This window comes from Lachnellula hyalina (assembly GCF_007821495.1).
Source record: "Lachnellula hyalina strain CBS 185.66 chromosome Unknown contig00075, whole genome shotgun sequence".
NCBI classification, from domain to species: Eukaryota; Fungi; Ascomycota; class Leotiomycetes; order Helotiales; family Lachnaceae; genus Lachnellula; species Lachnellula hyalina.
Window position 1 is genome coordinate 98,951 of NW_022157189.1, and position 14,865 is coordinate 113,815.

Sequence of the window (14,865 nt, forward strand, 5' to 3'; positions counted from 1 at the left end):
ATCCACGCCACACCCACAGCGCTTACTAATACTAACCCCCACATCCTGATGTGTGAGCGTGCATCGCCAAGGCTCTTAACCTTATCGCACCTTCTCCCACTGCCAGGTTATATTCGAAGCATCCGGCCCGTAGTGTTTTCAGGTCGGCAAGGTCTTGTTTTCCTAAGTTCTAGAACCTCGGCTCATACTTTATATTACCAAAACCGTAGTCAGCGTGGACCTCGTTGCAGTGCGGGACAGCTCTCTGAAAGCCATTCTCTCCTTTGGCGAAGGGCTGGCAACTGTCATCAAAATCCGGAAAATAAGGTAGGAATCAGACTTCCAAAGCAAGAGCCTAACAAGACAAGACATCGGAAGACAATTTGAAGAATAAAAAATGCTTGAAGAGGTTGACCACTCGGTAAGTACAAGTTCGCGGACCCCACGTCCCCTGGTGTTGTCTTGTGTTTCATGGTACCATAGTCCCTATATTGAATGCTTCAACTCCGAAGATTCCTTCCTCAAGAGGAGATGGGAGATGATATTTTGCTCTCTCGTGAATGGACATGACATTCTGATTCGCTCCAGCAATGCATGTGAGGGGCGAGCTTTAACGTAGGTGCTCTACGGAGAGAATAAACAAAGTTCTCCTTTGCTCATGACAAAGATATAGAGACCCCACAGCACTGAGAGTGTGCATCCCATCTCATTCCGTCCTTGTGCGGGGTGTGGGTATGAGCCAGTGAAGTTGCGGACATCTAATGCTTGCAAAGAAACAAGTGGACATGGCAAAACAAAGATTATGTTCTGAAGCTATGTCTCGAGAAAGTGTATAGTGGTTAGTCAGGTGCGTGAGTGAATTGGTAGAGGTAGGCGCGTGTCGGCTCCCTCGCTTAATCGAGAGGAAAGAGGTACCAGGCGCAACTAGGATAAAGGTAAACATCGCAAATTCCACTTCCACTTCAACTTCAACCTTGCCTCCAGATTCATACAAATTCAATCCACGTTACATACCACAAGTCTGCTGTCAATGCTACTGCACTGATGCCTGTGCATTGAGAGTCAAAGTCGTTTTCTGTAACTGTCTACTTTTAGATCTTTGGTCTTTTAAGAGTTCCACACACACAGTGCACCATTTACCAAACACTTCGTAAGTTTTCCCTCCACATGTTGCAAGCCAATTCAATTCACTCGAGAAGGCGTCGTCAACTTGCTACAACGACGCCTTCGTAGCCTGACATTTTCTCTCTCTAATCATGTCTCACGCAGCGTGGGTTCAGCCCAGTGACCGATCGCATATCGCAGCAATGTCGAGGCAGTTAATGCCAAAACCTATGATAAAAATTACTTCAGCCGGGTGGCCACCCGAGAATCCATATCGAAAAGACTTCCTCGAGCCTATAAATCCACGCTTGGTTCTTGAGCCCGAATACCGGCATGGTGTGTTGAATACTACGCAGACCCTGCTGGAACAGGCATGTTTCTACTATGCGCAGCGGTGGATTCCGCATGTATTGAAACAGAAAAAGTGGAAGGTACCCCAGGATGGCGAACTCAGCGAGTGGTGGCGAGCCGTACAACGAGAAAAGATCCCGGCCAGTTCGACCGCTTTTCCCCCAGATCTAAATGTCGAAGCACCGTTCGTCCGCCTATCACAGCTTCGACACGCTGCGGTTCACAGAGTAGAGACGCCCGTTGATATCCTTAAACGGATGATGGTAGATGCCATCGCCATTGTTGGACTCCGCGATGACTTGCGTTGCAATAGGCTCCAGAAGATGTCTGAAGCACTTCAAAAAGATGACATGAATGCATTAGGGACAGTTATCACAGCAACTCTCAATGAATTTCCCATATTCGTCTTTAGTCGTGTTCCTAAAGAAGGATCTAGTCTAGGTACATCGGTGGACGATCACCAAATGACAACCTTAGCTTGCTTGGACCGACGTCTCTCTAACCCACCCCCTCAGCATCGCCTCTCATTACCCGCCAAACCTATAGTGTCAGCGCCCCCTCCTCGAAGACAATCTGCCCCCGAAAACCTACGACCTCAATCAAGCCGCCGATCTCGAAGCCCAACAAACGTAGCAAGTAAAACCTACCGTGTGCGAGAAAAAGCTGTCCGGACACCTAGCATAAGAACTGCAAACCATCGACGTTCAACTGGTGACTTCGTCGATCTTACAGCAGATTCAGATAACGAAGCGACCACTGCTATCACTAAAATTGCTTACACAAGGCGGTCAGCCCCTGCGAACTTCATTGATCTTACAATTGACGACTAGCTGGATGCTTCTGCGGATAGCATTCTTCGAGCATTCGAGCTGGGACTTGACTCGCCATTGTTTCTTATGAATTGGAGTTCAGGCGGAAGGATGATTACTTGCAAAGGTAGATCGGGTTTTTAAAAGAAGGAACATTGTATACCAAATTGCGCTTTGGTCGTTCTTTCAGATGCGGAAGATGAATAAGGCTGTATGTAACGAAAGGAGGACTAGTGCATGTACCCTTTTGCAAGAAAGAACGCGATACAAGAAGAACCCCCTTGCAATTGCCTTGCCTTCCGTGAATCTATTTTATTTCTATTGACTAGATATCAGCTCCCAGGACTATCTATTCACGCCGGAAGTCACAATGACAGTTCCTTCTTCAGCTTCCGCTACCAACGTCTGCTTTTCTATTCACATGAGATAGACATGGTTTTTTGCTACATTGGGGGAAAATCCGTTATATCTGCAGAGGCTATGCGTCTTTGGTACCCAACGTTTTGGCTCTTCCTATGTACTTTGTTTCTTTCCTGAAACTGAGAACGACTACTCGGCCGGCCAATTGCGTACGCTGACATTCTCACGTCTCCTGAGACGTCAACTACGAATACATTTGATCGAGCTCCGTCGCCGACGATCCGCTATTCTAATCGTCCTCGAATTCCGACATGTCGGTCTGCAAGGACCCTCCGGTCTCAGACTTTACTTCACCACTTTTCTCTCTGACTGTATCGATGTTCTCCAATGCGCCTACTCCCCTGGTTGTAGTTTCCTTCTGGGTAGATACGACATCTTCCCGGCAATGACTAATTTGTTGGGAGCAGTGATCATGGCCGAGCCTTCTTTGAGAGTGGTCTCTGTCTCGAGTGTGTTTGCTCGCTTGATCTTAAGACCTCTTTCGATTGTGTTCGACGTTGTTGCGATGATACCTTGCTGCGTTTCCGTTGTAATTTCAGTTTGTTTCTGAGCCAAGATTGCCTCTCTCTTTGAATTCTCTCCGATAACCTCAGTGCTTCCCAGTATGGGCTTACAATGCTGAGCTTCTATCACAGCGATGTCGAACTCGTCTTTCGATATTTTCGCAAAATCGTTGTCCGTGCTTTGGCGCTTTCTTGCTGGTCGCATCTTCTCACCTTGTTCATCTTCGCTTTCTCCAAAAGCTGCATCATGGACGCGCTTTGGTGGTTCTGAAATGTCGTTTGGTCGTATTCCTGGCGATTGTTCGGTGACTGGGCTATATGTGGTATCTGAGTCCTCACTTATGTTTCTTATTTGGTGTCCTTCCCTGCTGCGGTCCAACATGGACTTCGATGTGCTTTCGCGCGTCTCTTTCTTGTCGAAGCTCTTGAAATTTCCGCTCCGAATCCTCGTTTGTGTCAGCTCAAACAGCTGATCGTCCAACCTTTCCTCCCAGTCTCTCAGATTATACTTCAAATTTTGGAAGGTGGGACCAGAGTATGTTTGGCTGAAAGATTCTCCATGGTAGTGGTTGTAGTCATACTCCAAGAGTTCCGCCAGGTCCAGTAAATCATTCACGTCAATTGCATAGCGGCCCCTCTCAAACTTTGATATATCCATTCGCAAGGCTGCCTCGAAGCCCTCTAACTCTTCCAGTATATACTGGTAATTCGCGTCTGTGGGCCGCTGTGAGGTTCTAAGCTTTTCTTTTGCGTTTGATAGGTGCCGCTGAAGTTGTCGCATTTGGTCCTTGACTAGCTTCACGTTGGTTTTGTGCTCTTGAGAATGCTTCATTGCATCTTGAGACAATTATTGAACACAGTCATACCATGGTTGTAGTTTTACTACTAGCTCTCTGTCACGAAAGACCCTCGCCAATGATAGAGCATCTTCCGACATACCTGCAAGAACCTGCACCGGGAGATTCTTAGGTCGATGTACGGCTGCGTGCCGGATGTTTGAAAGTCTACCGAAGAGTTTCGCAAGACTCTTGTGGCTGTAGATAGCGCTAGAAGATACGTCGCGCGTGCATACTATCCTGCTGTAGAGATTCAGCTCGCCATCAGCATCGTCTTCCCAGCCTCGCTCCTCCAGAATCTCGGGGAAGTTGTTCTTGAAGTATCGAAAGCAGCATTGCTCTAATTTCTCTTGCTGTGAATAATCCGTGTCAGCAATATAATCAAGAATGATTTGAACGTCTGGGGTGTTCAATTGTCTTACCAAGCTAGTTAAAAGTTTGTGCTGAATTTTGGGAGGCAGATGAACTGGAACCCAATATAAATAGTGGTATGGAGCAAGATAGTCCTTCACTTGATGAAAAAGAGTTTGGACAGCTGATAGACTGGCAGTATGAGCGTCGGTGATGCTGCTAACTTCATTGCTTCCTCTCTCCGAGTCGGTGAGCTGCTTAAGTTTCTGTCTTTGCTTAGACCCCGGCTCCATCCAACCTGCAACCAAGATACTCCTCGTAAGCCGAACGACATTCTCGAACTCTAGGCTGCCTGTGATATGTTTCTGGCGCCCAAAGTGCTTCTCGACAAGGTAGCTGACACTCATGTGGGACCTCGCTCTCGCATTATCGCCGGTGAACACTTGATTGTATGCCAAGAAGACCTGTTGCTTTGCTTCCAAATCTTCTGTTCGGATGTCGCAATTTAGTTCGTTTTCCTGCGCAGCCTTCTTCAAATCCTTTTTTGCTCTTTTTGTGGCGGCGCTTGTCAGGCCTTGGGCAGCCGCTTGGGTGGCCTTGGAAAACACCATCTTCAATGCACCGATTAGATTGCGTTGACAACGCTCATACGCTTCGTGGGGTTAGCAATGAGGCTTTGTTGATTGATATGATTGTCGGCGAGGAAGTAGATTGAACTTGGGGTGCGCCGAATATTTTTGTTTACTATTTATTCAATTAGACGCTGCGGGTAAACAACCCCCCCGGCATCTATCTCTATTCACATTTCCTGATCACAGAACCGGCAATAATCCTAGTACCTTGTTGCTACTGACAACTAGTTTGAGCGCGCTGACTATGTCGAAAATGCATTCCTCTCAAAACTAACCCATCCGGTCCGTGCTTGGTGCTCAAGTTCTCGTCAACTGCCACGATAAGTGCTGCATCATTTCCCAATGCCAATTTAGCGCAACTCACTATAGTAGTTAAAAGCTCGAAAATTATATGGCAAATTGGCATGCTCACTGTGGCTTGATCTATAGTCTTGATCATAATACACTCCATTCAAATGTATGGGATTAGATCTTTTTGCCAACTCAAATAAACCAGTTATTTGATCTTCCAGGAAATAGATGGATCGGTGATACTCAGTTCAAGTAAACTAAACATCTCCATAGAGCCCCGTAAAGCATACCCAGGATTGAGGCCGTCCTCGTCACCTATGCCTCCTTTGGCCTTGCCTCCCTCTTGGAACTCAACTTTATACACTTCTATCATGTTTTCCTACATCTCCACAAAAATGTACTCCGTGCAAATAATTGCTAACCTCGCTCCAAAAACTGATCTACTCCATAAGACAACTCGTCCTACTCAACTATAATACCTGCCGATTGCAAGACTTGTGGTGATCTAAGTATTCTCGAACAGACGTCAAGTCTGGGTTATATAATCTTCGTAGATGGGTGCAGGGGTAGGGAACGACTGGCGTGGTATTTAGTGTGAATATACAAATTCTGATTAGCTGCGTCTAGTAATAAATATTTGAGTTGATCTGTCGTACACCCTCAGGGTATGTAATCTAAAATAAGCAAAAATCGAGCATGATATCTGAGCTGAAGCATGAATGGCGTGGTGCAACGGCCCTGTTCGTAAAGCAGTAGAATGAGTATCTAATATTGTCATATAGGTCTCCAGCAGTACTGTTCTCCTCTATTATAGTAGAGATAAAGAGTCCATTTAAGCACGATAGAGGTATCGGCTTTGTAAGATCTTGTTAACGTTCACCTCTAACATTATCTGAGTTTTTTCAGGGACTGGTTCGTTCCATCGGCCTTGCGGTCACAGGCGATGCAGTTCCTCCGAAAGTGAGGACGCTTGTGCAGAAATGCTAGGTCAAACCTTGTGGGTTATATGGGGGCTCTTATTTTTTTTCTTCTTAAGATTTTTGTCATTTTTGGCCATTTCTTTTGGGGTTCTTGTTTCTGTTTTTATTGGTTCTGGCTTGAGTTGTATGTCGTTAAGAATTAAGCGAGTGAACCCCTTTTGTGTAAATTGACCTTTGTCGGATCACAGCTATCCGGTCATCGGGAAATCATGTGAGATGTTACAACAGCTTATCGTGAAGTCAATAATCAAAGAAACTCTGTAAGATGCGCTCCTGTTCATCCATTTCGCTCGCTTATTTAGAAGCAGTAGGTTGTGACAAACTTTTCTAATCATACATGTGCCCTTTAAACTCCATCCAATATCTTACACCGCCTTCTCCCTCGGCCCTGAAAGCCGTTCAAACTTATCGACACTCATGACAAAAGTCCCCCGCCCGCCCGTTAAACTTCGCAAATGCTTCAAGTATCCCACCATCTCCTTTAACGGCACCCTCGCTGTCACCTGTCGCTGCTGGCCTGGCCCGGCTGCATTAGTGCTGCCGCTGGATGCAAATGGATCGGGCGGAGCGTATATTCGGTTCACATCGATGGAAGGATTATCAGAAGATGAATCTTCGTTTCCATCGTTCTCGAGTGAGAGAACATGTCCGCCGCGAGCAGAGGATAGATCGTGGACGATGGCACCGAGGGTTCCTTCATTGCAACTGATGACTACATTCATGACAGGCTCCATGAGCCCGATCGAGTCGTTTGCAAATGCTTCTTCGAGAGCTGCTTTGACGGCGAGTCTGGAGGCGGAGGAAAGAGCGGCAGGCGAGGTGTCAGAGCCGAAGATATCGGACACGGGATCAAATTTTAAGATCACGTGATTGGAGTGAAGAGGGAAGGCGCGTCGAGGACCTCTTGCCAAAGCAGCGGCTGCTCCATTGATCAATGCTGACTGTAACAGCGCCAATGGCAGATCTAGAGGTAGAGTCTGGCCTTCAGAAGTGCCTTCTTCCCAGGAATTTGGTAATCGGACTGTGATATGGTTTCCATCACGCTCGACGGTGTGGTTGGATGGCGTTGAAAATTCGTTGAATGGCTCGATGGAAGCTTCACATGCGGCCTTGCCTTTCTTTCCAGCAACTTCTCGATCGAAAAGAACCCGGTTGGCAGATGTCGGGGACAGAACACATTCGCGATAGCTGATTTCGATGTTGCCCATTGTTACCTTGGCTTTGAAGTCATTGACAAGTCGATCTCGAGCGATCTCAAGATGGAGTTCTCCCATCCCGCTCAGTAGCATTTGCCCCGACTCTTCGTCAACGTTGACATGGAGACTTGGATCTTCTCGGAGCATTAATTGAAGAAGATCTTTAACATTCTTCTCCTCGCTAAGACTGTGTGGTTCGATTGCAGCGAAAAATACCGGCGGGGGAACATCTATCGGCCGTAACTGAAGAGTGCTCAGAGGAGCTGGTGGACCAGTCTTAGGATTGACACCAGGGTAGGAGATTAGAGTATCTCCTGTGCGAGCGTGCTTCAAACCAGCGATCACACCAATTTGTCCAGCAGGGATATGCGATATCTCGACGGCATCAGACGCTTGCATCTGGAGTAATCGTTGGGCGGGCTCGGTTACATGGAGTGATGTATTCCATAATGGAGTGTTCCGTTTGATCGAACCCGAGTAGACACGAACGTAGACAAGAACGCCGCGACGGGCGTCATTAACCACTTTGAAGGCTAAGGCACATGCCGCGATATGGGCAACTACCGCCTGCGGAGAGTGCCCTTTCTTCATAACCTGTTTGCCGCCAGTCGCAGCGGCTGAAACTTTTCCACTCAGAAGGTCCGGCAGGCTGGCTTTTTGACTTCCTAGACTGATCTCAGGATCTGGTCTTTCCGTTGGGTTGGGTAGGTAGTCATCAACAGCATCAAGAAGCGGCTGCACTCCGATATTTCTAAAGCTTGCCCCAGCGAAGACCGGAATGAGCCGCCCAGAGCCATCAAGAGTACAACGTCTCAGGCTGTCCCGAATCGCCTGCGCAGGCACAGCAAGAGCATCATCGCCACAGTCCATCCAAGTGGTAAGAAGGTGTTCATCAAACTCACAGAGAACTTCAACTAGAGCACTCCTAGCTTTTAATACTTCCTCTCGTAGTCCTGTGTCCTCCTGCATGAGCTCTTTTAGGTCGAACTTCTCAATGCTCTTTCCATCACCTCCTTCCTTCCACTTCAAAGCACACAGGTTGATGGCATCTCCAACTCCAGTAAACTTGCCCTTGCCTCCTTCCCACCAAGGAATTTGACAGACAGCTGGCCAGCCTCGTAGTCTCGTACCAATTTGTTTGATAGTTCTTTCAAAAGCAGCGCCATCTCGATCGAGCTTGTTAACGAAGATAATTCTCGGAATGCTGTAATTATTTGCCTGGGCCCAGACTTTCTCTGTTTGGGCTTCGACTCCAGCAACGCCATCGAGGATACATACTGCTCCGTCAAGGATTCTCAAGGATCGAAGGACCTCAAAAGTGAAGTCAGCATGTCCTGGCGTGTCGATAAGGTTGATTGTGTGTGGCACGTGAGACTTTGGTGCATCGGCGATGGGCTTGGGAACCTCATTCGTAAATGGTGGCCAGGCAAGCGTTACAGCGGCAGACTGGATAGTAATACCTCGAGCTCGCTCTGCTGGGAGGAAATCCGTGATAGTAGAGCCTTCATCAACATCTGCAGGGACCAGAAGTTAGAAATGAGCAGGAATTAAAGATTTGAAATCTCCAACTTTGGAGGCGTAGTGAGAGTAAATGGCAACATTGTAACATCAATTGCAACTGTATTTATGGACAAAATCATGCTTTGAGGAAAGTATAGGAAGGCTCATCATTACCTCCTATTCGACGGGTGTAGCCACTATAATAGAGCATACGCTCAGTAGTTGTTGTCTTACCCTATTAAACAGTTAGACCTTGGGTTTTGTTATAATTAAAAACCGATTGATATCTCACGGCATCGATATGGGCAATGATGCCAATATTGCGGGTTCTTTCAATACTCGGTTCATGGTGGCTTGCCGAGTATTCTCTGCGAGTCTTTGACAACCATAGTTGTCCTCTACAATGAGCATGCACATTGATATCAACAGCAACAGATAGGAGGCGACGAGGCCATATCCGACAGCCTCTTCGTAAGCCCAGTAAACACATCACCTGATGTATTGTAACATTTCAAATTCGTCGCAGTAAAAGAGTCCAAAGTTTGAGGTTTGAGCTCTTCGCTAAGCGGCTATCGCGCTTAAAGGTGGTTGGCTGATGCCTTCACAAGAGAAGAAGGCTGACTGATTGACCAAGCAAGCTCCAGGATCTGTCGACTTCGACGATCAACCCAACTTCAAATTGCATGTGCAGATTGAGGCCATCCACAGCTCGTCTTGCCCTTTCGATTCAACTCCTTCTACGAGATACCCTTCGAATTGGCTGCACCGGCCAGCAACTGCTCCATCCCAACGTTATTCCTTATACGTGAACGCCTTCCTTCTAGACACTATTTGATTCCTTCGATACTCCACGCGTGCAGCCATGGATTACTCCGCTTCTATACATGATGCTGACAATCCAGCGGCCGCGTCTCCCTGGGGTTCATCGCCTGCCGCTTCACCACGACATACGAGAGATAGCTCATATGGAACTTCTCCTGACATTCCGCCATCCCCAACTCCTTACAGCGTGAATCCTGCCGGCAACGGAAGCTTTTCACCAGAAGACAGTATGGGCGCAGAAAGCTACAATAGGCCCGACAGTAGTGCTGGGACACCATCTGTGATTGAAAGTGATGGACGTACAGCCGACTCAGGTAAGACACAAATACCACAAGAACACACGCAACAACATCGCCCCGAGCCTCAGAGGTATCACCCTGCTGCGCGACAATCGCAGCAACCACAAGCTCCACAATACAAGCTTCAAGCCAAAATCACTGGTCTCGAGCGGACTGGGAGAAAAGATCCTATCTTGAGATTCGACGTTCATGTGAGTAATTACATTTAACTATCTTTACCTTGTAGGCATTTGCTGATCTATCAGACCAATCTTCCAAAGTTTCGTACCACCCAATTCCGTGATGTCCGCCGAACCCATTCCGAATTCGTAAAGCTTGCGGACCACCTAATATCTTCGAATCCAGAAGCTATCGTTCCAGCGGTCCCTCCTGCGTTGACATCTGCAGGGGCCGGCACCGATGAAGATGAAGCTCGAGTGAAGGCCTCGCTACAGAGATGGTTCAACTACGTATGTACGAATGAAGTCTTGATGAGGGATGATGAGATGGTACTCTTCGTGGAGAGCGATTTTGGTTATAGCCCGATGTTAAAGAGGAAGCAACCTGCAACTGGTGTGCGGAGAAGAGTGATAAAACAATTTGCACCTCCTCCTGATGATACACCAGAGCTGCAGAACGCACGACCAATTGTGAAGCTCTTTTACCTCGATGCTATGGACGCAGGGCATAAAGTTGACAAGCTCGTCAAAGCTCGAAGAGGTAAACTACTACCTGCTATGTGATGAACATGTTCTAATGGTCGCAGGTTTGGGACTTGCAGAGTCGGACTTTGGCGTTAAGCTTGGTTCCATGAACGTTCAGGAACCACACCCAGGACTTGCCAACGCATACCGAAAACTTGGCAAGACCATCCAAACCACAGGCGACTATCACGCCGCGCAAGGTACTGCGGAGGCTACAACTATAGGTGACCCGCTTCAATACCATTCTCAAGATGCATTCATTGTCAAGGAAACCCTCACGAATCGACACATTCTTCTGCGCGAGCTACTGCAGGCACAACAATTGACAAGGAGCAAGCTAAATGCAGCAGACAGGTTAAAGGCTAGTTCTTCCGTTCGACGGGAAAAGGTTGACGAGGCCATCTCGGCATTGGACGAAGCACGAAGCAATGAGCTCTATCTTTCTGGCAAGACTCAGCGAGTCACAGCGAACCTCTTGCAGGAGCAACGACGCTGGTTTTCCAGAACTGCAGGAGATCTCAGACTCAGCATCCGAGAGTATGTGGTTCGAGAGATTGAGGCAGAGCGACGCACGTTGGCTACCCTAGAAATTATCAGGCCCGATATCCGAGCAATCGATTCTTCCGGTGGCTTGAGTCGGCTAGGTCGCGAGGCGCACCCTGCAGCTCGTCGAGCGAGTGTTGCGGCTAGTCAGGGTCCCAAGGGAGATGCATGGAGTGGCGTTCCTCGACGGCCTGACGTCCTGAACAGAAGTATATCAGGCAGCTTAATGTCAAACGTGGCAGAAGACGCAAATGGGGAGGATGAAGAGGTTCCTGGTCGAGCTAGAGCGCTCAGTGGTGGGAGTGTCGGTGGTCTCAAGGGTGTCAAAGAAGAAGATGATGAGGACAGAGTTGACGCAAGAAATGCAGCCTCCAGACTCGCAACCAGCACTTTCTAGCGACTGGTCGGTTCTAGATATGCGGGTGGATATGACAGAGGTGGATGATTGCAACTGAGGAGCATGAAGATCCCGGTTATTGTAAATGTTTCCATAAAACGAACCATCTTCATATTCTGGCCGAGACCGGCTTCATGCCCGGAGTGAGTGTGGCTGGCTCTACGAGTACGAGTAAGCTCGGCTACTAAGCATGGATTGTCGTGTTATCCGGTACCGACAGTGCGGGTTCACCCTCCGCGAGCGAGTTCCAATGAAATTCTCAGTCCACCAGGTCTTCCCCCACAATTTCTTATAACTGTTGCATATACACATACAGACAATCTCATAGCGCCAGATGATAGCAACATCTCGCACAATTCGTCTTTTTTCCTACCGGCGGCTAAGAATGCTGGCCCCTTCACATGCAACGTCTTCTTTACCACTGCCACGTCATTGAGAGTACAGTTGCAGTGTGAGGTGTCGCGATTCAGTGGAATGAGTATGGATCTACCTTACTCCGCTCGTGATTTTGCTATAGGTTTTACCAGTCAGATCCTAACAGCGGATGTTGCCCCGTAGCCTCACGCCAGGATCCAGACGTTCAATTTGTTGGCCAAGTAAGGCTATGCGCAGTCCACTTTTTTACTACGATAAGTATCTGCGGGGTCGCACGCTCCGCGACCATGAAGGTAAGTTTCGCATCGCATCATGTACCTAGGTACACCCGCACCCGCTTTCATGCCGCATCGTGAAGTAACAGGACTCTCTATGGACACTTATACCCATAACTGTCGCATTTCACCCAATCATGCATTGCGTACTGTCAATATTGCTAGTATTACGGGGTTGGTGGAGGCGCTTCAATGATGAAGAGAACTTCTATGCACCTTTATCAGTAACTTTCCTTATTCCGCGACCCGCCGTTTTCTAACTTGGATTCTGTGCTCGAATTGCAAATTTGGGACTCGATCCTACACACCTTTATGTGCAGCCCCGTCATTCCGAGGAGCGGCAATATCACGAGCTGGTATCGTTCACGCCGTGTTTCCAATATATACATTTGCAATTGGGCAAAAGACATCCTCCTGGCTCGCGGAGAGTATCCCAGCCTATCAAAGACGCTTGTGCCATCGAAGCCGCGATTAGTAACAGGTTTTGAGGAAAGTTTAACCTTTTGGAAAACGAGCATTGAGGTCTGTGCCCTGCTATTGGGACGATTAAATATCAGAGGCTATGTGGTCCTCCTGCAACTGTTGCAGCTTGCAGGCACTTAGGAAAAACTAAACGAAGTCCCTGAACCTGGTTCTTGCAAGTACACGACAACAATATGGATTCTTTTTGCTAGCAAAGATTAGAGCTGATAACTCAAAGCTACGCTATTTGACAAACTCAATTCGAAGACATTGTCAATCATTGACTGCTGGCCGATGATAGAAATGTATATGAGGACTCCAATCTGCGTGGGGGCATCCTCCATCACCTCCCCCACAAACTTGTCTTTAGATACTACTTACAAACGTAAATTTCACTGACTAAGATGGCTCCTTCCGCTGACGATGTGGAGTCTTCGGTGTTGGCTTTACCAATCCATGCGTTCCCTGCAAAGCCGTCCTTAATTCAGGCGAGCGTCCTGCATGGGGCAGGCGACCTCCGCACGGTACGTGAGACTTATACTTCTCTTTCTGGAGAATTGTACATGAGATAGTTTCGACTAAACCAATCATCAGGAAACTAGAATTGTCGAAGAGCCAGCTGCAGGCGAGCTTCAGATCCAGATTAAGTCGACAGGAATATGCGGATCCGATGTGAGCTATTACAAGAAATTCGCCAACGGTGATCTTTGTGCCTGTGCTCCTCTCTCCCTTGGTCATGAATCTTCCGGTGTAGTTGTTGGCATTGGGCCTCAGATTAATGGCTTTATGCTGGGCGACAGAGTTGCCCTAGAGGTTGGGATTCCCTGTGGGCAATGTACCATCTGCAGGAAAGGGCGGTATAACCTTTGCAAGAAAATGAGATTCAGGAGTAGTGCAAAGAGTGTCCCGCATTTCCAGGGAACGTTGCAAGAGAGGATAAATCATCCTGCTGTCTGGTGTCACAAGTGAGCCTCTCAATCTCAAAACTCGGGATTACCCATTGACCGCAAGTTCAGGATTCCAGACCATGTCTCCTTCGATGCAGCAGCACTTCTAGAACCGCTGTCGGTAGCAATCCATTCCCTGAACCGTGCCTCACCAGTACCAGGTTCTACTGCACTAGTCATTGGAGCCGGCACTGTAGGTCTCCTCGTGGCAGCCATGGCCCGGCAATCCGGCTGTACAATAGTCACCATCATGGACGTCGATGAGGGACGCGTGGAATACGCTATTTCCAAAGGCTTCGCAACGCACGGATACGTAGTGCCCATACCGCTGCACTCCAGCGCCTCCTCATCGTCCATCTTCACATCCGGAACCTCAACCCCAGCGTCCATCGACGGCACCATGACTCCCCTGTCCAGCTACAGCAGTGTCAGCTATCGTCTCGATGGCGCGAAGGCTGTTGCTGCCGATGCCCTGGCCGTCGCGAGACCGGATATGGCTGCTCTGGAAGAGGACGAGGATGATGGCGTCGATGTGACGTTCGAGTGTACCGGCAAAGAACCATGCATGCAAACCGCCTTGTACGCCACCAAGCCGGGCGGGAAAGTCATCATGGTCGGCAGTAAGGATAAACTGGCTCTTTGATTTTGCCCTACCCCCTTCTATCATGTCTCGTCTCATGTACTCCAACTACTCCTTACATACTTCCTAAAAAGGGAACTTGCTCTTCTTCTGCTCTCGAAACACTCTTGAAGAGGAAATAACTAACTCCCCCGTGATATAGTGGGCACGCCGATTCAGACTGTTCCCCTTTCTGCAGCGCACTTGCGAGAGGTGGATATCTTGGGTATCTTCAGGTATGCCAATACTTACCCCACGGGTATTAGACTCCTTGCTGGTAAAGGAGGAATGAAGTTGCCTAGTTTGGATGATATGGTTACGCATAGATTCAAGGGGTTGGATAATGCGAAGAAGGCATTTGAGTTGGCCAGTAGAACTTCTGATGATGACGGAAAGCTGGTCTTGAAAGTTGTCATTGAGGCATAGTTGTTAATTTGCTGCTGGCAGCAAGGTCCATGAAAGAGAATTGTCATTCGGGAGGGACGCTGGCT

At 48.1% G+C, this 14,865-nt stretch overlaps 3 protein-coding genes across 3 annotated transcripts; 2 read left to right on the top strand and 1 right to left on the bottom strand.

Moving 5' to 3' along the window:
• Positions 1-6,621: 6,621 nt before the first annotated feature.
• mef2 (Ribosome-releasing factor, mitochondrial) lies at positions 6,622-9,442 on the bottom strand (the record flags this gene model as incomplete). Its single annotated transcript, XM_031150483.1, has 3 exons — positions 6,622-8,966; positions 9,127-9,187; positions 9,245-9,442. 3 exons carry the CDS (start codon positions 9,440-9,442, stop codon positions 6,622-6,624), a joined length of 2,604 nt encoding a protein of 867 aa, XP_031005010.1.
• A 372-nt stretch (positions 9,443-9,814) lies between these two features.
• Positions 9,815-11,696, top strand: vps17 (Vacuolar protein sorting-associated protein; the record flags this gene model as incomplete). The annotated part of the gene is made up of 3 exons (XM_031150484.1): positions 9,815-10,264; positions 10,319-10,772; positions 10,819-11,696. 3 exons carry the CDS (start codon positions 9,815-9,817, stop codon positions 11,694-11,696), a joined length of 1,782 nt encoding a protein of 593 aa, XP_031004987.1.
• A 1,516-nt stretch (positions 11,697-13,212) lies between these two features.
• On the top strand, positions 13,213-14,800 carry SORD (Sorbitol dehydrogenase; the record flags this gene model as incomplete). The annotated part of the gene is made up of 4 exons (XM_031150485.1): positions 13,213-13,332; positions 13,403-13,773; positions 13,825-14,375; positions 14,538-14,800. 4 exons carry the CDS (start codon positions 13,213-13,215, stop codon positions 14,798-14,800), a joined length of 1,305 nt encoding a protein of 434 aa, XP_031004988.1.
• Positions 14,801-14,865: the final 65 nt, after the last annotated feature.